At 45.5% G+C, this 25,050-nt stretch overlaps 1 protein-coding gene across 1 annotated transcript; it reads left to right on the top strand.

Annotated features, from left to right (window-relative positions):
* The first annotated feature begins 401 nt into the window (after window positions 1-401).
* On the top strand, window positions 402-23,682 carry LOC147642253 (uncharacterized). Its single transcript, XM_086776937.1, has 5 exons — window positions 402-643; window positions 726-775; window positions 1,374-1,479; window positions 1,578-1,636; window positions 23,009-23,682. Exons 1-5 carry the CDS (start codon window positions 551-553, stop codon window positions 23,037-23,039), a joined length of 339 nt encoding a protein of 112 aa, XP_086633063.1. The 5' UTR covers window positions 402-550; the 3' UTR covers window positions 23,040-23,682.
* The last annotated feature ends 1,368 nt before the right edge of the window (window positions 23,683-25,050 follow it).

Here is a 25,050-nt window from a genome sequence, read left to right as displayed (position 1 = left end):
GTGTGTCTCCTCCTTGTTTGGGGAGTGTGTGTGTGTGTGTGTGTGTGTGTGTGTGTGTGTGTGTGTGTGAATGTTCTCTCCATGTTGGGGTGTTACTATTTTAGGATACGTAGTTTTAGTAGTTTGATTGTGAATTGTACAAATTAACGATAATATCGCTCCATTGTGTCGAAGACAATTATATCAAAATCTTTGGAAACTATCCTTCTGTGTGGTGTGCCACATACGGCTTGCATTGAAGTTTTCTTAGGTGTTAGGATTATGCCTCCCCCTTAGGGTTGCCTTTTGAAGGGGTGCCATGCCCTTCGAAATTGACGGCTAACAAGCAAAATCAAGCGTTTTTTACAATTCTAGTGTGCAAGCATGCTCCCCCGAAAAAGTGAGTGCATGAGCAGCCTTTTGAAGAGTGTGTGTGTGTGTGTGGGAATGTCCTCTTGTTTCCATAAGAAGAGAGAGAGAGGAAAGAGACGCGTTTGTGTGAGTTTACACTTTCCGATGGTGATTAACCCACCCGGACAAAGCCCGAGTACAGTGAAGCTCTTTCCGTATAATGGCAACGACCCTTGGACTACGCCTAGTCTTTATGTTGTTGTTTTTACGCCTAGCTTCTGCAGTTCACAACAGCGGGCGTTTCCCCATCTCTGTAAGCTGGATCGACGTCGTCTTTTGCAGTACTGACCATTTTGGCGTTTGAGATCACTCTTGTTTGCCTTTTCATGTTGCAGGAACTTGAAATACGAAAGAAAAAGACTCTATGCATGGAAAACATTGACAAGTCGGTGTCTCCTATCATTTGATGTTTGTTTGACACTGTATGCATCGTATGTATGTATTTTGGTATGTGTATATGTAAGTATGCACTTTATGTATGTATTTGGTATGTTTCTATGCATGTTTTTGTAAATTGTATTACCCTGTAGTGGTCTTTTGTCCATGTATCTATACAAATGTGGGCATGCACGTTTGCGTGTATATTTGTTCACATGTGCGTGCTGATATGTGTATTTTATGGTTGTACACATATTTGATGTGTATGTGTATGCGTGTTTTGCATGTATGTATTGTATATGTATGTTTTTGTCATTATGGTAGTAGTCTTTTTTGTACGTATTTGTATGCATGTGTGTATGTATGTATGCCTGTGTGTGGGGCATATATCTAGGTTTACATCTATGTATGTATGTTTTCGTGAAGTGCTTGATTAGGGTATAAGCCGTTATATTCATGTGTATATGTATTTATGCGTGTGTGTGGGGCTTGTATCTATGTGTACATCTATGTATGTATATTTTTGGGAAATGATTGATTGTGGTAGTAGTCTTTAATGCATGAATGTATATACGAATTATGTGTATACATCTGTATTTTGGCAGTGGTCTATGGGGATGGCATTGCAAATCTTCAGCTATTGCAAAAGAGAATTGTGCTCTTCGTTGTGTCTCCAATGCTTGCTATGAGAAAATATATGGAGAAGATCATGTAAGTTGCATCCATAGCCTCCTAGGTTTGTAGGGTTCACTGGAGAAGCTCTTGCTCTTTTATAAATTGACAATCATTTCACCTTTTTTTTTTTGTAGTTGGAGGAAGGTGAGATTGATTTCAAGCGAAGTCGAGAGTTCCATTACTGTGTTCGCAGGTATATCATATTTTACTATCAATGCAATGTTGATACTCAATTTGTTTACCTTCATATGTTTTGTCTGTGTAAATAAAGTGCATTTATATGTAAATATTTATACACACGTAATAATAGTAATGAGCGTAGAGACCTTTCTGCTTTAGCCTCCAGATTCTTGCCAGGAGAGGGTGAAACTTATCAATCAGCAAAAGGCCTGTAGTGCCCTCAATGCTAGCAGATTTGAACATCTTGAAGGATGAGATCATCATGTGTTGCTCCTTAAAGCACAGAAAAAGTGCATGGAGGTATCGCCTTGTACCTCATACCGTTTCAATAAAAAAGAAAACTCTACAAGGGACTTCAAGGTGGTTAGGATAAAAAAAAAGACAAAGGGAATGCAAGCGTTTGTCTGCTTGATGGGCGATGCCATGATTTGGTGGCAGCAGCTTGAGGTAGGGCACATTGGAGAGATTGCGGTAGGGATTCCTCTCTTTGCTTTAGTTGTAGAAGCTGAAAAATGAGTACAAGGGTGTTGATTGGAGGGATGGCGAGGTTGTGGGATAGTCTACCCATTGTTTGCAGGATATGAGGAATCACGTAAAGATTTCAATGCTATGTGGGTGTTTCGTTCCCCCACTTTTGACAAAGCTTTTGCTTCAGCTGAGAAGTTTGAGTATGGAATGAGACCCTAAGCTGACCAAGTGCTATCCTCAGGGCATGTGACTATGTACCTTGGCGTATGTACGAATCCATTCTTTGTAAGCCTCAGAAAATGGTCACTGTACCGTCTTGGCCATACACGGGTGGCACGATACAGGCTCCAGTCCATATGACATGATCCCGGTCACACACTGGTGGCACGAAACTGGCTCCCATCCATGTGACACAAAGTAACTGGCCCTTTCACATGAGACACCAGCCTGGCCTCATGTGAACATGGCACAAATCTGGCTGCTCTATGGACTGGCAGTCCCATAGAAGTGGCACCAAAAATGGAGATGGGCCAAATGGGCGACCAAATGGTGACAAGGCAGTCCACAGGGCGGCTAGGGCTTAGCAAAACAGCAAAAGCAAGGCGACCAGTCTCCATAGTGTGAAATGAAGTATTAAAAGCATAAAATGCTGAAAAACAAGTCGTGGAGAAAAACAGTATTGGCCGACTTGAAGCTTGAAGAGGTATATAATGCCCAGCCATAATTAAGGTTGAGTATCTCATTATTCACAATGGGTTGCTGCATTCCAAGGGCTAGGACAGCCAAGCCAACCAAGGTGAAAGTGCAGGTCGAGATTCTGTCTTTATTTTCTGATTTACATCATTCTAATAAAGCAAATACACCATTCGTGGTGGGGGCCTTACAGAGGGTATTTCGGACCCAATACTGTGTCCTCTTCTCCCTCCCTCCCTCCCTCTCTCTCTCCCTCTCTCTCTCTCTCTCTCTCTCTCTCTCTTTCTGCACATCTACTTCAGTTTTTGTGGTTATATTCATCGTGAAAGATTGTTGAATTCTTAGCATTGAAGTTACCGATTCGGCCACGAAGCTTCCGCATGTTACATTAGTATCAGAGCCTTCTTCAAGTGTGAAGATTCAGCCAAAAAAACTAAAAAAAAAGAAAGTTTTTTTTTCTAGCTTGTGGTTGGTTTCTAGACTTCGGTGGACCACCTCTTTCGGTGTGACTCTTGCAAGGACGGTTGGTTTTCAGCCTCCTGAAGCCTCCGGAAGTCTCCCACACGCATAGTGGATGGTCAGATTGCACTTTGGAAAGAAGTGCTTTTTCTTGCTATGTCGAGCCACGATGACGAGAGAGAATGACAACCTTGGGAACAAAGTGCACCAGGCAGTCCTTCGAGGGCGGCATACATGAGTGTACAGGAGATGTTCCAGTAGATGATGCAAGCAATCGCAGAACAGGGTACCAAATCGGAAGAGCAGAAGGTGCATATCTTGGCCTTGGAAGAGCGCACCCGTTCTTCAGGCCCTCTTTTTCTGTCTCCTCCTCCCTCTCCTTCCGTTTCCCAGATTTCAAATTCTCTACAACACGATCCTTTTGAAGGGGTACGACCGCAGCCGAGTTCGATGCTCGAGTTGCAAATGCAAGCAATGGAGATTCGACAGATGGAAGACCGTGCGACAGCATCCCGTGTTGCTGCACAAGAAGATGCCAGGCGACGTGTGGAACATGAAAGATACGTTGCGGCTTTAGACGCAAGAATGACACCAGCGGCTTCCTCGAGTCATTTTTTTGAGAAAAAAAACTTCAGTAAGTATAATGGTAAACTCGACCCCACAACTCTCTATTCTTGGTTGATCAAATTGAAGCTTATTTTGCTACAGTTAGAAAAAATGATATTGATAGAGTGATCTTGGCTATAGTTGGTACTTGGAAGGTGAGGCCATTCCTTGGTGGACCCAGTGGGCTCATGTCCACACCAGATTAGTTATGGTGGCTTATGTTTGGGACGAGTTTGTCCTCGACCTTAAGTGGCGGTTTCTACCGCCCCATTACCTTGAGCAACTTGAAGACAAGTTTAGAGGAGCGCGTCATTTGAGGCAGGAGCTTCAGAGATGCCTGGTTGGTGGCAGCATTGATATTTTGATGATGCAGGAGCACCACTTGGGTGAGAGCAGGATCCGGAGATATGGTTCGGTGATGCCTGGTAGATGGGACACCTTTTGGTCTGCAGGGTTTGGTCCTTTGGGTGGACAGGGATGATAGTAGATCTTGCCAGCTCATCCATATCTTCCCACTCTTCAGCTGTAAGAGAAGCGGGCATCACACCCCTTTCTTTGATAGGCTTGTGCTGCTTTTTCTGGAGCAACACATTGTAGCACTGGGTTTGCCAAATATCATAGTTATGCGAGCCTTCAAGCTTCTTGATGTGAAGCAATGAAGAGCTCTCACCTGTGGTTGCCATAGCAAAATGCAACCTGTCAATGCCTGACTCCCTGCACCCAAAATGTGCAAACACTGCACCCAAAATGTGCAAACACTGCACCCAAAGCACACAAAGTGCTCACAAATGTTCTCCCAAGCTTTATCTCCCACTGCGGAAGCACAAATGCAATTTTTCTCCCACTTTTTGTGATGAAAACACCAAAATCTGGTTGCTGCAGATTTTGGACAGCACCTTAAATGTGCTCTTTTGCCCTTCCAAAGTATTGTACAACAGTACCAAGTGCTTACAAATGATGTACCAAACCTGTACCGGCAATTTCAGCAGCTGAAATTGAATCTTTTGGTCACTCAAAACAGTGTACAGCCATGCCAAAACATGCACAAAGCTGTGCCAAATCTGTACCAGCAGGTACAATAGCAACAAATGCTCCCCTGGCTGTCCAAATGAGTGAAAATCAGACTTTTACAGTCCTGTACACTGCATACAGCAGTCCCGAACAGAAATTGGGCAAAAGCCCCTTGACTGCAAGCTGATTTTTGAGGATTCAAGGCATAAATGTCTTGCCTGCTGCTTTGCCAAGCTCAACAAGCATACGAACTTGAAAAGCCCCTTGATTTAAGATCAATTTCTGATCATGCATGGTACATTGGCGCACATGAAGGCATCCAGAGTGTTCACGATGCTTCCCCTTGGCCACATATACATCAAATACATGAAAGCCCCTTGATTTACAGGCACATTGAGTGCTTGTAAGGTATCAACACATTATCCACAGCATCAAATGCGATCGCCTGCATGCAAATCAACCAAATCGGCGCAAAAGCCCCTTGATTTGCACTGCAATTTGCTGCAATTTGCTGCAATTTTGCCCAAATGTGCGATTTTTCACATCATACAGCATGTATGAGTGCTTAATTGCACAATTACATCCAAAGCCCCAAATTTCGACATCCAATTTCCTGCAAATTGATCCTGATTTGACCAATTTCCTGCAAATTGATCCTGATTGTGACCAATGTCACCCAATTTTGCCAATTTTACTCAAAATTGAGCAATTGGGCACCTGTACCTGCTCAATTGCTTGAATTGATAAGAAATTCCCAAAATATTAAAGGCAAATACCTCTGAAATTTCTGATTTTTCTGAGTTTCTTGACTTGCAGGCTGAGATGGAGGCGGTGGTGGCGGCGACTTCGGTGCTGGGCAGCTTCTGGAGCAGCTGGGCAGCCACACCTGGCTGTGGGCAGCCACACCTGGCTGTGGGCAGCCACACCTGCTGGCTGTGCAGTTTGGGCAGCCACGTATGTTGGTTGGGCAGCCTGGGCAGCCACGTGGGCTGGCTATGGTAATGGGGCTTTCTTCGTTTCCACAAGTGTGTAACGCTACACGGTGCTGGCGACTAGGCGATGGCGAATACGTCAGGCGGGCGGCGCTAGGTGACGAAGGCACCCGAGTAGTCGACAAGCAGTTGTTGATGATTTCGCCTAGCGCTAATACGCTTTGTAGCCAGCAGAAACGTGACAAAACGCCTCAACGTGTCCGTCTGGCATTCTTGCTGCCGCCCAGCGCTGAAGTGCTACGTCGCCTAGCGCCAGTGGGCAGCCCAGCGATAGACGCTTGTAGTCGACTGTGTATCCGCTCGACTGCTCACACTCGACCTTAGCTTCTTACGCTGAAGGGCCAGCGCTTTTGCACGCCTCACCACGTTTAATTGCTCCACGTAACCAGTTGATGGAAGCAGGCGACCAGCAGTTGATGGAAGCAGGCGACCAGCAGTTGATGGGGCTGAATACGACCAGAACAGACTTTGGACAGAAATCATCAAGGAGAAGAGGGAGGGACCACTAAGCTCTGATACCAGTTGATGGGCATTGGATGAGGCCATTTTCAGCCTTGATATGGCCTTGTATATTATCATGTACATGCTGATTTTTTCTTTTCCTTTACTTAGGGGCACTTTGCCTTTAAGTGGGAGGTTGTTGGGGTAAAGGCATTATGCCCACCCTTATAGTGTGTACAAGCCCATAAGTTATAGTACATAGTACACTTAGTACTTTTAATGTACTAAGTGCACTATGTGTACTAGTGCAATATACATGTGTGATAGGGGAGTCACACACTCATGCCTCATGAGTTGACTTATCCCCACAACTCTCTCTCTCTCTCTCTCTCCCTTGTGCTTCTCTGTGTATGTCTCCCATGAATGAACTCTAACCCTAATTCTGTTTTCTCCCCATCAAGGGAGGAGTATGCATGGTCATTGTAGATGTATGGCGGCAGGCCATTGTGGATCGAGGGATCATTATGCCTGGTAGAGCACAGTATGTCATTCTGAGGATGCATGATGAGCTATTGGGCGTGCTCAACGTCTATGCGCCCAACCATGCTAGTGCCAGAGCGGAGTTCTGGACCCAGGTTACGGATGCATTGCCAGAGGCCGCACATTGGTGTGTCGGGGGAGACTTCAACATGCTTGAGGACCTGGCCGATAGGGTGGGAGGCAGTCATGTTACAGTGCATGGCACGGAGCTTGCAGCTTGGGAGCGACTTTGCATGTCACTGAGGATCACTGATGCATGGCAGCATGGGGCCTTCTCCCGCTCTCAGGACAGTCTGAGTTTCTCTCGGTTGGATCGCCGGCAGGGAGGGACTAATCTATCACGGATTGATCGCTTTTATGTGGGCGACTGGTTAGGGGAGCGAGGGGGCTATGTCGGCATTCTCGCTGGCACCTCATTTTCAGATCATGCGCCAGTTATTTTGACATTTGAGGAGAGGACACGGAGCCCAGCTTGCAGTTGAGGATCCCAGAGAGGGTACTTACAGATCCTAGTCTCGCTGAGGGCATTGAGAGGATCTGGCATGATAGTCAGTGCTCTGACCAGGATGCAGCAGGCCAGTGTGTCCAGGGACTCATCGAGCTTAGCACGCTGCAGCTTTGACACGGTTGGGGGAGATTCGCGAGCGGGAGCATCGGCTGAGACGCAGCCTTGCGTCGCTTCAGTGCCTTCAGGAGCAGCAGCCTGCATGTGAGTGGGTGGCGTCCCAGCTGAGCCAAGCACGCCAGGAGGTTAGAGAGGCAGAGGAGCAGAGACATGAGTTTTACTATCGTCGCCAGGCCTCTCAGTGGACGCAGCTTGGTGATAGAGTGATTGGGGAGTTTTTTGAGATTACTGGACCTCGCCATGCTCGAGCAGGAGTCCGTCAGCTTGGGAGGCCGGATGGATCGGTAGCTACTGAGCCTGGGGAGATCAGAGCCATTGCCACTGGATTCTATAGAGACCTGCTTTCAGCGGAGCCAGCCACTGAGGATCGGGATGCTTGTAGACAGACTGTGTGGGCCCATGTGCAGAGGAGGGTCACAGATCGTATGCGTACAGTTCTTGGTGCGCCTCTTTCAGAGGTTGAGCTTACTGAGGCCTTGAGGGTCCTGCCGCGACATAGTTGCCTAGGGGAGGACGGACTGACGCCTGCCTTTTTTATGCGCTATTGGGACCTTTTGGGGCCAGGCCTCCGCAGGGGCTTTCAGTATGTTTTGGACACTCGGGTGATGCCACAGAGCTTTTCAGAGGGCCTGATCTTTCTTATCCCTAAGGGGGAGGGAGTATCAGATGACATTCGTTATTGGAGACCTATTATGATCCTCAATACTGTCTACAAGGTCTTAGCAAAGGCCTTGAGTTTGAGGATCCAGCCCTTCCTGGGGGAGTTTAGAGGGGTGGCGGCTTTGTATTCCACAGCTCGTAGCCAGGTCTTGATTGCAGGAGGATGGGGGCCGAGTTTTGAGCTGACCAGATCAGTCCGTCAGGGGTGTCTCCTCGCCCCTTTTCTTTTTCTCTTCTTTGCGGAGGCTATGAGCATGTATTTGACGGCAGAGGAGGTTGGTTTGAGAGGACTCCAGCTCCCAGTCCGGGGGGAGGACCTGCTCGATGCTGAGTTTGCTGACGACATGGGCTTATTTTTGCATGGCCAAGAGGCCAATCTTCTTCGGGCAGAGCAGTCGCTCCAGGTTTTTAGTGCAGCTTCGGGAGCATTGATCAATTGGTGCAAGACAGTGGCCTTTTGGATCAGCAACGCTCCCACTCCGGCATGGAGCCCGGACCCCGGTTTTAGATGGATTCCTCCTGGCACAGCAGTGCGGTATTTGGGATGCTAGATTGGACTAGATTTATCACCTGAGCAGCAGATTGCCCCGCTTCTTCTGAGCATTCGGAAGAAGCTTTTGTATTGGAGTACAGCTCGACTATCCTTGGCTGGGAGGGTGGTGGTGGCAAATCAGGTGCTGTTAGCGACCATGTGGTACATTACGTCTTGCTGGATCTTCTCGAGCTCTTGCATCAGCCAGGTACAGAGGCTGATCAGGAACTTTCTTTGGTCTGGGCGGGACGGTCAGCCAGCCCGGGCAAAGGTTGCATGGGCAGTTATTACACTTCCGCTGGCTCAGGGAGGCTTGGGCATTATAGATCCAGTCGATCAGAGTAGAGCCTTATTGGGGAAGCTTATTGTTCGAGGGTTGCTTCCAGGCGTTGAGCCTTGGAAAGAGCTGCTCTTACAGCGGCTGCAGGCTCGGGCTCCCCCAGCAGGGGGCACTTGGGCACCAGAGATTCGATGGATCTTCATAGAGATGAGGAGGACAGGCCTCAGTAGAGGATGGGAGGACATATTTGCTTTGAGCATCCTAAGAGCTTGGGAGCTGCTGAGACTGGGGCTCTCTCAGCGACCTCCTTCTTGTGTTGAGGAGCGGGCCAGACAGCCGCTCATCTGGAGCCCAGCGGTTCGCACAGAGCAGGGTCATATGCTGGGTTCTCGGCCTCGTCTAGCCTGGGGATCTTTGGCGGCAGGCCCAGCACGTAGTTTTGGAGACTGGCAGGCTTTCTGCAGTCTCCCAGAGGAGATCCAGGTGGAGAGGCTGAGTCACTTCAGAGGGGGGTTGATTATGAGGGATGATATTCAGGAGGCACTCACAGAGGAGTGGTTCACGCCTATCGAGCTAGTGGCCCCACGGTGGATGGGAGCCTTTACACAGTTGGAGATCCTGATTGCTGTCAGAGCTTGCACTGAGGATGGCAGATGCCTCTACTATGAGATTCAGGATGAGGGCAGACTTCAGAGAGTGGAGGTGGAGTCGCCTTTGGTTGCAGAGTGCACCTTTCAGAGGATACGGGTAGTGGCTGCTGCTTCTCGGAAGTGGCCAGACCCTGCAGATGTGCTCCCGGATTGGCGCATATGGGCATATGCAGCGCGTCCCTTGGCCCGGCTATAGTGGGACCCTGGGGAGTACGAGTGGCATGATCCTTATGCATCCCTTGAGGCCACAGAGATCACCTTTTTCTAGTATACTGTTCGGTTGGGGCGGCATATTTTGACGGCGAGGAGGATGGTCTCTCCAGCTGCAGCGGGGCACTAGTGGCTACAGGGACTCTCACAGGAGTTCCTGGAGGATTTTTGGGCCCGGCTCTGGGCTAGTCGACAGGCCCGCAGGATCTCGACTTTCCAGTGGCTGGTCGCCCACAGGGGCTCAGCAGTTGGCACCTGGCTTGTTTTCAGCGGTCTTCCGGCGGCCTGCGTCCGATGCGGCCACCCTATGGAGACACAGAGACATTGCCTATGGGATTGCCCTCAGGCGCAGCAGATTTGGCTGCGGATGCTGCGTATTCTGGCCCCCCTCTCTCCAGAGGGTATGTTTACGTGGGGTGCCGCTGCTTGGTCGACTTCGTCAGGGCCTGCTATGGGCTATGAGATGGAGCAGGACAGTCAGGCCATCAGATTCATTAGGGGCCAGCCTCGCCTTGTTCCGTCACCGGATTTCTCGTCCGCCAGCTGGACACGGGAGAGGGATTTACGATGGGAGCTCCTCAGCAGCCTCACCATCTGGTTCACCTGGAGGGCCCGGTGTTTCAGGGCCTTTGAGGGGAGACTGGAGCCACCAGCAGAGACTGTACGGGGGATTTGGCAGGAGTTGATCCACACCCTGCGAGGACAGTATGACCGCATCCGGGGCGACTCGGATGAGGCGATCTTGCGGCGCCAGGCCTTTCACACCACCTGGCGCAGCGGCCCCTTCTATACCCTACACGCGGGATCCCCCCGTTGGCATTAGAGGCCACCTGTTTGGCTTTTCCCCCCTCCTATTGTATGATTTAGCCCCTCAGTTCTTTGTACTGATGCTTGTATTTTGCAGCACCTAGGGAGAGTCTCCCGAGCTGCCTTGCTTTGTTCACTGCTCTGTTTTTCTTGTGAGTAGGAGAGGATCTTTTGTAGCCCTACGGGCGTTTTTATATAACTAATGAAAGGATCTTTTCTCGGGGGGGGGGGGGGGGGGGGGGGGGGAAATCCTGGACAGATGTCCTCTTTTCCCGCAAGAGAAGCAGCGACTCTGACCTTTTTTCTGAACTAAGAAAAGTGCGTCGTCAAAACTGTTGACCGACACCTTCAACTTACCCTGTGAGACGAGAACAGACTCTTCCTTCAATAGTAGGGAGCTAAGATTATCAAAATCCAACTGAGTGGATGTGACTTGGCACCGCGAAGATCGAGAAATCACATCATAGTCCGGCGGAAGCTTGGTGAGGATAAGTGTAGCCAGCTGAGCAGAGGACAAAGTAGCATCCATAGCCAGTAACTGCCCATGGATAACCTTGGCCTTCATGAGAAACGACTGCATGGAACTGCCTTTAGGAAATAACAAACCGTAGAGCTGCCCTTGCAAGGTAACTGTCACCAGGAGGTGAAACTTTTTGCAGTTGTTTTCCTTATTTACATTTCTTTATAAATATATATTTTTCTTTTCTTTCTCTTTGGTTGCTGTTGCTTTCCCCCGGGATCTCTTGGAAGGGCTTGGGCCATTGCAATGTCAGAATGGGTCAGCCAGTGGGACTTTGGACCAATGGTTGGCTAAGCCTGAGAACTGCACTGAAAGATGATTGACAGTGTCCAGGACATGGGCACTGAAAGATGAAGGACAGTGTCCAGGACATGGCCACTGAATGAGGGTATAGGCCAGTTTACATTAGTAAGTGGCCGCCACCGAAATGTGAATGTATCTTGAATTCTAAGCAAATTCTGAAGTGACCATAGTGGTCAAAGATGGTCAGGAGACCAGAAGGAATGCAGATGACATCATCCCTAAAATCTAGGGAACTGCTATTTTTGGCAGTGTCGGAATTGAAAAGTGTTCGCGTCAGTTTGTGCGGAATGTCAAGGGGACCAAAAGCTGACAAAGGACTGTTGTGAGAATGTGAACCAGTCAGGAGATTTTTAGCCTGGAAGATTGCATGTGGAAAAGGCTTAAAAATGTGCCAAGTGTCAAATTTTGGTGCATTTTCCTCATAAAGAAGAGGGAAGCGTGGGAATTTGGGGAAGGAGGCTCAATTTGCAGCCATCGTGGTGTTTTGTTGCAGGAAAACCAGCTATTGTGGTGCATTCCCTTGCCCTAACTCAGGAATTGAGGGTTGAGCTTGCTCCCCACAGCCTCTCTCTCTCTCTTTCTCTCTCTTGCAGACTATGGAAATGCTCTCATCAGATAAATCAGGTACAGTTGTGTGAATTTCATGCTTATATGCAAAGGTTAGTTGCCTCCTTGAACAGGAACAGGTGTAGTTGGTTCCTACACCAAAGCAGGCACAGAAAAGGGTAATAACCTCTTCAAAACAATGCTGTTTCAGCACTGTTTAGGTGCTGTTTTTGGGCTGTTATGTTGCCCGGTTGATGCCAAAATGCAGTAGGACTTTGCTAAAGTCCTCCAGGACAGTACAAGGGTTAATTTGGGCTGAAAACAGAGCTGAAAACAGGCCTGTGCAGAAAATTACAGCAAGCTGAATTGTGATGTTTTGGACTCCATTGGGAAGCTTGATGCCTATGGAAGTATGCCTGTCAGTCGGGACTCATTCTGAGATGTTATGGAACAGTTTTAGTGCAGTTATGTTGGCAAATTTCTCTCAGAATTTGTAAAACTTAGCTGATGCAAGTAGAGTGCTTTGTTGCACTTGTGCTTTGTAATTTCCAACCTTTTAACAATAAAGAAATACCGCAAGGGGCGCCGGACTTCGGGGCCAATGTGTTGTTGAGCGAGGGAGCGAGGATTCTGTGAATGTGTGTCTCAGTAAGTCCAGGTTATTTGTGAATGAATTACCGCTTTATGTGTCCATAGACCGGTTTTATGGTTCCATTGCCGGGATAGGGTCCTCTTTTCTGTAAGAGCCCGGACACGGATTGGATTGGGTGAACAGGAGACACACATAGTGAGGTACAACTAATTACAGGTGAGAAAGAGTACGGTCTCTTTCTTTGGATACAGGTTCCCTTAAACTTTCAGTTGACAGTATGGCAGACAAAGGGAAAGGCAAGCTCCCTGTCGAAGAGAGTTCCTCTTCTACTCGCAGACAGCATATAGAGGTGACAGGTGCCCAGGTGTCAGTCTCTGCTCGGATGGAGCCAGTAGTACAGCCAGCCTTGTTAGAGGAAGAACAGGAACAAGAGGATTTATTTCATGCGCAGCTCCTGAGCATGGTTGGTACCTTTGAACAGTTGGTGAAGAATCCCAGGATGAAGAGGTATTTGCAGTCAAGGACAGGGGATTCCCATGCTGAATCATCTCAGCATGCAGTTGAGAGGGCACAGGAACAAATGCCAAGGATGCCACAGCATGTAGAGCAGACACCAACAGTGGCAGCTGATCCAGTGCAGCATGTTACACAGGCACAGGTACATGCATTTAATGGCCAGGAAAGTAATGTGCAAGGGTCATGCCGACCATTCCTCCATTCGTTGCTTTCCAGCCTGGCTATTTTGGTGGTGGATCTGTTTTCCAGGCCATGGCTAGACCGCCCACAGTTTTGTCAGGATTGATGTCAAGAGGGTCACCAGGAATGATGCCTATGGAAGCTGTGAACCCTCTTTATGCCAATATAGGTATGCAGCCCGGATTTCAAACTTATTTTAGTCCAGTTTTGGGGCCCACAGCACCTGTCAGTGTGGCTGAATTTTCTCAACCTGGTGGACAAAGAGCAGTAAGGACTGATGTAGAAAAGGTGCAAAAGGATTACAAAGAAGGAGGTCAAGCAGTAAAGTTTGAGACTTTCAGTGGGATGCAGGACAAATTGAAAGCGCTGACTTTCATTCAGCAGTTTGATGCAGCATACACTGGGGGTAACTTTACGGAGTCTTCTAAGGTGCGGAAGGCTGCTACTTTCTTGAAAGGTAATGCATTACAGTGGTGGACCTCATTGTTGATGCAAGGACAAGCACCTGCTACATGGGTCCAGTTTAAGCAGCAGTTCTCTTTTGCCTGGCTTACAAATACTTTTGAAGTGGATGTTATGACAGCATGGCACAAACTTGATGCAGCCAACTGTGTAAATTTGGAAGAGTATAATAAGAAGTTTTGGGATGCACTCTTGCCAGTAACTTCCTACAGGACAGTGCCATTGTTAGAGCAAATAGAGAAGTATTGCTGTGGTTTGCCCAAAGAAATCAGGGATTATTGCATTAAGACCAATGTTTCTAATATGACTCAGCTCATTGAGAATGCAAACATGGCTAATGCATTGCTACAGGGAGGTTCACGTGGCTTTAAGAGCACAATAAACAAGGAACCTCAGGGCAAACAGGAACCACTTATGAAGAGGGATTTCCCACCTAGACCATTCTATAGAAAGAAGCCATTTGAGAAGAAGACTTGGCCGTCACAACCTCAGAAAAGTGTTGGTCAAGGCAAAGGACAGAAGAGGCCACTCTATGGCAAGTCATTTGAAGAGAGAAAGGCATTGATGCAAGCTGGGAAATGTTTCATCTGTGAACAGAAAGGGCATATGGCTGCAAAATGTCCACAACAGCCAGCAAAAGATGCCGAGGATAAAGAAGGGCCACTCAAGAAGAAGACAATGCCGAGTGCAGGATTGGTACCTGACATGGTTGGTGACCAGCCATGTGATAATGCTACAGAATTGTGCAGAGCATGGGGTAAAATCAGAGATGCTACAGTGCTGATTTTCTTTGACCCTGGTGCTCGAGCCAACTTTATTTCACCGGCATTGGCAGCCAAGTTGGGAATTCGTGCTGAAGAGATGGGACCAGTTGGACAGGCTGATTTGGCATGCCCTGGGCATTCAGTTCCTGTCACTCCTATACTTGGCAAACTTCGCATGCATATACAGAGTTATGTGGACACAGAGGAGTTTCTTATCATGCCCTTGGAAGGATGTGATGTCTTGTTGGGAATTCCATGGTGTCATAGGAAACATGCAGTGTTGGATGCTTTCAACAGGAAAATCACAATTGTACATAGGGACAAGACTCATGTTTTGGATGTGAAGCTGAAAGGAGAGTCTGTCCCAGTTATTTCTGCTTCTGCTATAACTTCAGTAATGAAAAATCATCTTTCTGCGTACTTGGTTTTTGCAAAGCAAGTGAATGAAGTTGAAACTGATTTGTCTACACTAGACGAAGGTAGAAAAGCTTTCTTGGATACGTTCAGAGACTGCTTTTCAGAGTCTTTACCAGGAGAGTTACCCCCTGAGAGGCCAGAGGATCATGCCATAGATCTTATTCCAGGGTCTAGTCCGCCCAATAGGCCACCGTACAGGGTTAGTGCAGCCCAGCAGAAAGAGATTATGACACAGGTTAATGAGCTGTTAGAGAAGGGACTAATTCAGCCCAGTAGTTCCCCGTTTTGTTCACCTGTGTTACTAGTACAAAAGAAAGACGGTTCATGGCGAATGTGTATTGACTACAGAGCCTTGAACAAGAACACGATCAAGAATAGATTTCCGATTCCGCGCATAGATGATATTCTTGACCGTTTGCAAGGAGCAAAAATGTTTAGCAGGATAGATTTGAAGAGTGGGTACCATCAGATTAGAATTAGACCCGAGGATGTGCACAAGACCGCGTTTCGCACTACATTTGGTCTCTATGAATTCTTAGTCATGCCTTTTGGATTGACAAATGCTCCTGCCACATTTAACAGAATGATGGACAGAATTTTCCGTCCTTACAGAAGCTTTGTGGGCACATTCTTTGATGACATGATAGTCTATTCAAAGAGTGAAGAGGAGCACAGAGACCATCTGACAGCAGTCTTTAATGAGCTGAAACACAACAGATTGCTCATTAATGGCAAGAAGAGTGAATTCTTTTTGAAAGAAATTCACTTCCTTGGGCACATTGTATCAAAGGATGGTGTCACAATGGATCCTGCTAAGATTGAAGCAATCGTTTCATGGCCAGATTTACAGACTGTGCATGATGTTCGCAGTTTTCTTGGCCTATGCTCTTACTACCGCAGATTTGTAAGGCATTTTGCAGAGATTGCTTCACCGTTACATGCGCTTGAAAAGAAGGCCATTAAATGGCAATGGACAGATAAAGAAAAATCAGCATTTAGATGCCTGAAACAGAAAATGACTACAGATCCTGTGTTGACATTGCCAGATTTGTCTAAATCATTTGTTGTGCAGTGTGATGCATGTGGGAACAGCATTGGTGCTGTCTTGATGCAGAATGGCCGAGTCGTGGCATATGAGAGTAGAATACTCTCTGACACTGAGAAGAACTATCAGATTTATGAGAAAGAGCTGTTAGCTGTGATCCATGCACTTACCAGTTGGAAACACTATTTGCTTGGTGCTGATTTTGTTGTGCAAACGGATCATCAGACGCTCAGATACTTTCTCACACAGGCAAAGTTGTCAGAAAAACACATGCGCTGGGCAAATTTTCTGTCAATGTTCCATTTTCAGATAGTGCATGTAGAAGGCAAGAAGAATGTGGTTGCAGATGCATTGTCTCGCAAACCACAAGTGTCAGCTGTTTCTATTTCTTATCACCAGGAATTGGATGATATGAAAGAACAGTATGCCAGTGATGAAGATTTTTCCAGAATCTATGAACAGCTAATGAATAATCAACATCATGATCACTATGTTCTGAAAGACGGCTTTCTCATGATGCATGGAAAGCTATGTGTGACTAAGCAGTTAAGGCCGAAAGTAATGCTAGAAAGCCATGCTCCACCGTATGCTGGACATCGAGGCATTGATGCTACAGTGAAAGCGGTTGAGACTTTCTTTTATTGGCCAGCTTTGAGACGTGATCTTGATGCTTATGTCAGATCTTGCCTAGTATGCCAGAAAGTCAAGTTTGATAGACAGAAGGCACCTGGGTTATTGCAACCACTGCCTATTCCAGAGAGACCATGGGAAAGTATTGCCATGGACTTTATTTTTGATCTTCCAAGGACAACGACAGGCAATGATGGAATCTGGACTATAATATGTAGATTCAGCAAGCAGGCACACTTCATTCCTGTTAGAAAGAAGATAAAGCCCGAGCACATGGTTAAGATTTTCATGCAGAATATCTTTAAATACCATGGTATGCCACAGTCTATAGTCAGTGATAGAGACCCAAGGATGACTAGCTTGTTTTGGAAAGCATTATTTGAGAATATGGGCACGACCTTGAAATTCTCATCTTCTTTTCATCCTCAAACTGATGGGCAGTCTGAAGAGGCTAACTCTACTGTTTTGGATCTGCTGAAATGTTATGTGTCAGAACATAAGGCAGCTTGGGAGCATTATTTGCCATTAGTAGAGTATGCTTACAACAATACAGTGCATTCCTCTACTGGCAAGGCGCCTTTTGAAATTGTTGAAGGTGGCAAGAAAGTACCTCCCATTCTGCAGACAAAGGATAAGATATTTGAAGCAGATCGGTATGTTGAGGGATGGCAAGAAGCGTATAAGAAGGTCAAATATGCCTTGGAAAAGTCACAAGCTAAGCAGAAAAGAGCTGCTGACATGCATCGTCGAGAGCTCTTATTTAAAGAGAATGACTGGGTCTTATTGCGCTTTGAAAAGGCACGACTGAGAAAAAGAAAGGGCAAGGAACGTCTGTTTCCTAAGCTGAGTATGCGATATTATGGTCCTTTCCAAGTCTCAGAGAAGATAAGTGATGTAGCATACAGGCTGAAATTGCCAGAAACCTGGAAGATACATAATGCATTTCATGTGAGCCTTTTGAGGCCTTTTATTGGCAATGTGCCAGAAGATATAGTGCCAGAGGAACAACCTGAAGTGGAGGAATTGGATGAAATTCTGGTTCCTGAGCAGATTCTGGCCCATAAAGACAGAAAAGTAAAAGGACAAGTTGCAAGAAGATATTTGGTGAAATTCAGAAATTATTCACCAATGGATGCTAAATGGATGGATGAGATTGAACTGGCTGATTCACCTCAGTTGATGCAACTTTACAAGGAAGCCTTCCTGTTAGAACCTGCAATGATTTAATATGCTTTTTGAAGCTGAATTCTGAATGACCTGTACATTTGTATTATATGTTTGGCAATGTACGGTTTTGACATTTGTTGTCAATGACTTAATCAATGAATGAACTTTCAGTGCTTTGAAGTTGTATCTGTTACACTTCAAATGAATGATTTACATGTTGTGACACTAATAGTACAACATATGCTATCGCCCTGTGTTGCATCCGGAAACATGTATTTGAAAGGCTTGAACCTGCGATGGCACAAATGGTAGTGGTCATCGCCCCGTGTCATCCGTTGGCAGGAGATACATGCGATGACACTAATCACATGGGGAATCTTGTGATCGTCCTGTGTCATCCGTTTGCATGTGGACTTGCAATCGAGGTCGCTTGCTTCTTTCAAGAGGGGGGTATGTCACCAGGAGGTGAAACTTTTTGCAGTTGTTTTCCTTATTTACATTTCTTTATAAATATATATTTTTCTTTTCTTTCTCTTTGGTTGCTGTTGCTTTCCCCCGGGATCTCTTGGAAGGGCTTGGGCCATTGCAATGTCAGAATGGGTCAGCCAGTGGGACTTTGGACCAATGGTTGGCTAAGCCTGAGAACTGCACTGAAAGATGATTGACAGTGTCCAGGCCATGGGCACTGAAAGATGAAGGACAGTGTCCAGGACATGGCCACTGAATGAGGGTATAGGCCAGTTTACATTAGTAAGTGGCCGCCACCGAAATGTGAATGTATCTTGAATTCTAAGCAAATTCTGAAGTGACCATAGTGGTCAAAGATGGTCAGGAGACCAGAAGGAATGCAGATGACATCATCCCTAAAATCTAGGGAACTGCTATTTTTGGCAGTGTCGGAATTGAAAAGTGTTCGCGTCAGTTTGTGCGGAATGTCAAGGGGACCAAAAGCTGACAAAGGACTGTTGTGAGAATGTGAACCAGTCAGGAGATTTTTAGCCTGGAAGATTGCATGTGGAAAAGGCTTAAAAATGTGCCAAGTGTCAAATTTTGGTGCATTTTCCTCATAAAGAAGAGGGAAGCGTGGGAATTTGGGGAAGGAGGCTCAATTTGCAGCCATCGTGGTGTTTTGTTGCAGGAAAACCAGCTATTGTGGTGCATTCCCTTGCCCTAACTCAGGAATTGAGGGTTGAGCTTGCTCCCCACAGCCTCTCTCTCTCTCTCTCTCTCTCTTGCAGACTATGGAAATGCTCTCATCAGATAAAATCAGGTACAGTTGTGTGAATTTCATGCTTATATGCAAAGGTTAGTTGCCTCCTTGAACAGGAACAGGTGTAGTTGGTTCCTACACCAAAGCAGGCACAGAAAAGGGTAATAACCTCTTCAAAACAATGCTGTTTCAGCACTGTTTAGGTGCTGTTTTTGGGCTGTTATGTTGCCCGGTTGATGCCAAAATGCAGTAGGACTTTGCTAAAGTCCTCCAGGACAGTACAAGGGTTAATTTGGGCTGAAAACAGAGCTGAAAACAGGCCTGTGCAGAAAATTACAGCAAGCTGAATTGTGATGTTTTGGACTCCATTGGGAAGCTTGATGCCTATGGAAGTATGCCTGTCAGTCGGGACTCATTCTGAGATGTTATGGAACAGTTTTAGTGCAGTTATGCTGGCAAATTTCTCTCAGAATTTGTAAAACTCAGCTGATGCAAGTAGAGTGCTTTGTTGCACTTGTGCTTTGTAATTTCCAACCTTTTAACAATAAAGAAATACCGCAAGGGGCGCCGGACTTCGGGGCCAATGTGTTGTTGAGCGAGGGAGCGAGGATTCTGTGAATGTGTGTCTCAGTAAGTCCAGGTTATTTGTGAATGAATTACCGCTTTATGTGTCCATAGACCGGTTTTAGTAACTGTCCTCATCGACGAATCTCGAACAAAGAGATCCTCCAATTTAGACCATACCTGATGAGCACTGGTGAGAGTTTGCACGGCCGGTGAGACCTCCTCTATGATGGTGCGCACAAGCACAGAATGCACCTTCGAGTCCCAATTCTCCCAGTCTTGTAATTCCGTAACAAATTCATCCTCTTGATCCTGAGTCCACCTCCTAGAGTTTTGAGGATGCTTGGGCTTCCTCTCAGTGCCCTCCACAATATCCCAGAAACCCTTGTGGATGAACCAGATCCGCATTTGAAGGTTCCAATGGGCATAGATGGGTCCTTTCAACTTGTCATCCTTGTTCGTATAGGGGGGAGCCATATCCATAGCAACAAGAAACACATATCTCAGCTCTCAAAGACTTCTCTCAAGTGCTTTCCAACGAAGCGAGGCTTAAGAACCAATCAGCCCCCTCTCAAACCTGAGAGAGGAGTCTGGACAGCAGCAAAACAGTCCAAGAAACCACCGGGAACCTCCTACCGGAAGGGAAGGGACTCGTGGAGGAAGGAGGAGACGTACAGCCACTTGTCTGGCAACTCCACATGCAAGAAACTCACCAACAACCGATGCCGGAGCAGAAAACACAGCCAAAAACCCAATGCTTGCCTTTGTAGAAGAAAACGCAGCCAAGAACATGGCCGGCTTGCCTTTATAGGAGAAAACGCAGCCAAGAAACTGGCCGCGGCAGCAAGAAGAGGGCTGGCTGGACCAGAAAATGCAGCAGATTATGAAAACACAGCCACTGTTTGGGAATGATCTGCATCCGGGAGGAGCTAGGGCAGAAAACGCAAGGCACAGATGAGAAGGTGGGCAGATTTGCAAAAGATGGAGCAGCCTGAACCTAAGCGAGTGATACCATGTTGGAGAATGCACAGGCGGAAACATAAACAAGAGGAGAGAGAGTAGAGAGAGCTTGTGGACAAGATCACCTTTTATATTAGCTTGAAGCTTTACAATGGCAATCGGCAAGCAAGGGAATGTTGAACCTGTGCAAGGGATTGGATGAGAAAAGTGAGAAATGGGAGGCCTCCTTATATAGTGCATGAGTGAATTGGCCGACTGCCTCTAGGGACAGGCCGACTATCCACGACCCATAAATGAAGGAGAAAATACAATAAATGTCCGATAAATGGTACAACCCAATTACACAGAGATGCATAAATTCTAACACCTAACCACATGGGAAATTTGTGACTTGTAAACTAGGGAATGTTCATTAGCCAAAACCTACCCCAATGCCACTTTTTCAGCCAATCTAATCCTTGAAAGTGGAGACAAAATTCCTTCCCATTCTTCCAAGCACAAATGTGGCTCATGATGTGTCTGTCCACCACATCGAGAAAGAATCTCCTGAACTAGTTATCCCTCTTAATCCCAGAAACTAAATTGGGGTCCCCAAAATCACACCATTGATAGAGGCCTTTCTATCTAGGCCTCTAGCCCACTTGATGTCAAATTGATGATCCTCTAGGCAGGCTGAAAATGAGATGAATGCCAGCACTTTGATGCCATTTTAGAAGGTATTTGTATCTATTCCAAGCTTCACATATACCTTCAACTATTCTGACCTAACGGTGGAGGTTTCAAACTTTCCACAAAGTAAGTTGACTTCTGGCAAGCCCACCCAACAAGTCATTGCTTTAGGTGTCGCCCTATGAAGATTGACTAAGACAAGCTGAGACCAAGCTTCTTCCTTGTTAGACTTGTTATACAAGGCTCTTACAATCTACTTTAACTGCTATTTTAGTAGGTGGTTGTCTTCTGTTGTTATTTCTATATTTCGGACATAGTGAGGCAGTTGTCACCATTTGGTCCCTTCACCAGTCTTGACTAGTGTCACACACTGAGCGGAACCAAGGTGTGAACGTGGATTTTCCACAAAAGAAAGCTAGAGCATTTTACTAGCATGGTTTGGCCTGAAAGATGGCCATACAGCATGAGCAGCATGGGATTTTATTCATCAAAGTGACTTATAATATTTATAAGTCGGTGTGTTCACATATCATTAAAGATGTGGATATATTATTATTTTGGGCATGGATATGTGGACAAAAGGAGGCGCCTAGATGAAACTTGGGCATTAAGTCAGGAAAAGCATAAAAGTTGATATTTTTGGGCTAAAACTTGGAGTACAAGCCAAGGAAAGCATAAAGTAGTTATTTTGGGCCAACCTGGTTATTTTTGGGAAAAAGGGGAAAAGCACTTCAAATTTAGCTAGTCGACGTCAGTAAAAGGAGCTGGGGGATTCTCTTTTTGCCATGCGCATGACTCTTGGAGTCTCTCTCTCTCTCTCTCTCTCTCTCTCTCTCTCTCTCTCCCCCCCTGTTGGCCGACTGCAGATTTTCTCTCTCCTCTCTTGCGCTGGCCGTACAGCAGCTCTTGGTAATGACCTCTTGCATTGGCCGTACAGCAAGCAGTTCTCTCTCTTATGGCCTTGTCATGGGCAGATTTGGGCCTGATTATGGAGCAGATTTTGGGGCTGATTTATGGCTCAGTTTTGGGGCTGATTTGGCATGGAATTCGGGGCTGTTTTGGGCTCCGTACCGGACTGTTTTATGGACAGTCTATGGGCTGATTATGAGCTGATTATGGGACTGTTTTGAGACAGTTTATCGGATGGCTTTTGGAGCTGTGTTTGTATCTTGGCTCTAGACTGAGATCTTGCAAGAGATGTGCTGATGCGTTGTGGAAAATCCGGTGCTGTATGCACCCGCACCTTGGTATCTTGTAAAAGCTTCTGTGTGAATAAAGAAGTTCCTACGGGGGGCCGGCTGTTCTGGCTCAGTGCGGTGTTATTGTATTATGTTCTTCCGTTGTGTTGTGATGCTCTGTCTGGTATTTGAAGTGTTGGTCTGGTCTATTATCGTCATTCCGGGAGTCCCTCTATTTGTGACAACAGTCAACTTTTACACAACTCACATGCACCAGTGTTCAAAAAATGCAAATTTTCAGGTGGTTAGTGTCCATGTCTTTTGTAAAAAAATAGGGGAAAACAAATTATTGTAACGCATGACCAGAAAGAATCAAAGCTTTTTGGAGCTTCAGAATGGAAGCATTTAATGATTCTCTCATTGCACTTAAAGCTGATATTTTTTATGTAAAGAAATTTAAGACCTCATTTATTTTTAATAAAGAGAACTGCATGTGGGTGCTGATGTATGTACATGACAATTCAAGCATATCTCATTGTTTATTAGCATCTTAAAACATTTGTCGGTTCTTTTCTCTTAAAGATGTATGTACATCACAGTTTTTACTTGCAAATTGCATCAAGCATCAATTAAGCTTGTTCTCTAGGTTGTAAGATTCAAACTAACACCCAAAACCTTCTGCTTGCAGGGAATCACTCGGAGAAAGCATCACAGGATAGATGGATGATATATTGCTTAGGATTGCTATAGTGCATGTGGCAAAAAACCTCAAAAAACAAAAAATTTGAGTCTCTTTAAAGATTTTTTCAAAGGTTGTCTCTAGTGTTTTCAGCTGATGTCCATTAGGCTTTGTATGCATAGTTCATGATTACATGCATGTGTAACTCCTATATCACGTCTTTCTCAAAGCCATCCCAATACCTGTTCTAAACTAGGCAGTGAACTGTAGTAGCCAAATTATCTCATTCATATGAGGTGGTGAGTTTGAACATACAGTGTGTGTGTGTGGTGGGGGGCGGTGTGCAGCCCCAATTGTCTGGCTTTGTTTTTGTTTTGGGGTAGAGTGGTTTTTCAGATCCACAACACTGGAGGTAGACAATGTAAGAATATACAGATGTGGCTCTCATGTGATCCATCTCCACAGATTGCCATAAGAGAGTTAGCTGTGGGCAGCATTGCATCATTGATAGCCACTGATAGCTTTTATGGTTCTGGCTCACTGTTGTTGAGCCATCAAGGAGGTTCTTTCTTTTGGCTTTTGATTTCATCATTCTAGTGTGTTTGAAAGAATGTATGTTTCACATCTATGCATACATGCATATTTGAAGGCCACATTTTATATATCTACTATAGTTTTGTTCTTATTTGCTTCATCTCTCTCTCACTTTTTCCTTGCCTCTTAATAAGAACTTAGTTAGAACATTGTGCACCGAAGAGATAAGACTTGCTTGAAACCTAGTGAGCAACTTATGCAAGGGTGGTATAAAACATAAGGTATTGCTTGGCTTACTAAGAGGCCCTCCCTCCCTCTTTTTATAGATTGCTTTTCTTGATTCAAATTATAAGTTTTGAAGTTTTTTGTTTTAGTAGTGACTATATCAAATTTCCTTTTTCTTTTTGGTGTCTTTTCCTTGTTTGTGGTTGTTTGTTGTAAAAATAAGTGCAATTATTTTCTGGACTCATTAGGTAGAATACAAATTTTCCGTCACTTTAGTGGTCATGAAGATTCTCCAATACTTTAGTGATAATCTTGTAAAATTGTGTATGGTTTGTTAATGTCACTGAGTATTTGTGTTCTTTTAATGTTACCTTGAGACTTGCTAGAAATTCTTTCTCAAAAATATATGTTTTCATGGCAAGAGTGAATCTAAATAACCTTATGAGAATACATGGTGTTGGATTAAAAAAAAGGAAGTAAACATAAAGTTGAGCGAAGCCACATCAACTAGTGAATCAAAAGCTTGTCTTGGTAGATTTTACCGTGATTTTAGTTTCCCAAGCCAAATGCTCCATTACTTGCAAGAATTTTTATTTGCAGTGCATATATTGCGAGAAATAAATTTTTTCTCATACTTATTCTAGTTTCTCATCTCCAAAGTGAATTCCTAGAGAGTATCAAAATTTTAAACTTAGTTGTGACTGGAGGCCTTCTTATCTTGAAGGAGTGAGGAAATTCCATAAGAAACCTAAAAATGTAAGATTCAACGCTTCAACTTGTAAGGCCCTCCTCTATCTAAGTGGTTAAGTTCCAAAGTAATTTTTCTTTACCTATTGTCCAAGAGCTTTTAAATAACCTCTGTACAAGTCAAAAGCTTACCTTAGCCGCCGAAGCATGTGTCTTTAGGTCTTTTGCCAGTTGTAATTGCAACTTTCCTATGTGGTTGCGTTAGCTCGTCCATTGTCTGTTGTCACATGGAAATGTTTCTTTGTCAATGGGGTGAAGGGAGAACCCTATGCCTTGATGGAGGTAAAAAGAGATCTGTATTCGCAGTGGTTTTCTCTCACAAAAGGTGGGAATGAAGGGGAAGATAATGTAAGAAAACAACCTACAATGAAATCTATCTAGCATGCATCCATCAAACAAGCAAGATTCAATAGCATACAAGCAAGCAAGCAAGAAGAGGGAAGAGGAGAGCTCACAAGTAAATTATAGCAAGGGAATGATTGGGTATTGCTTATTGTAAAAAATGATTTACACACAAATAACTAGTTTTACACAAGGCATGCCAA

The sequence above is a fragment of the Cibotium barometz genome, chromosome 1 (genome assembly GCF_041138505.1).
Source record: "Cibotium barometz isolate CiBa-2024 chromosome 1, ASM4113850v1, whole genome shotgun sequence".
Lineage (NCBI taxonomy): Eukaryota > Viridiplantae > Streptophyta > Polypodiopsida > Cyatheales > Cibotiaceae > Cibotium > Cibotium barometz.
Note: the sequence above shows the minus strand (reverse complement) of the source record. Positions and strands in the feature narration are given on the sequence as shown.

Excerpts from the sequence above, each read along its gene's own strand:
- LOC147642253 (XM_086776937.1), top strand. The coding sequence starts at position 551 with ATGGCAACGACCCTTGGACTACGCCTAGTCTTTATGTTGTTGTTTTTA. Across the intron at positions 644-725 it reads GCGGGCGTTTCCCCATCTCT|GAACTTGAAATACGAAAGAA; the intron begins GTAAGCTGGATC and ends TTCATGTTGCAG. Across the intron at positions 1,637-23,008 it reads TTCCATTACTGTGTTCGCAG|GGAATCACTCGGAGAAAGCA; the intron begins GTATATCATATT and ends TTCTGCTTGCAG.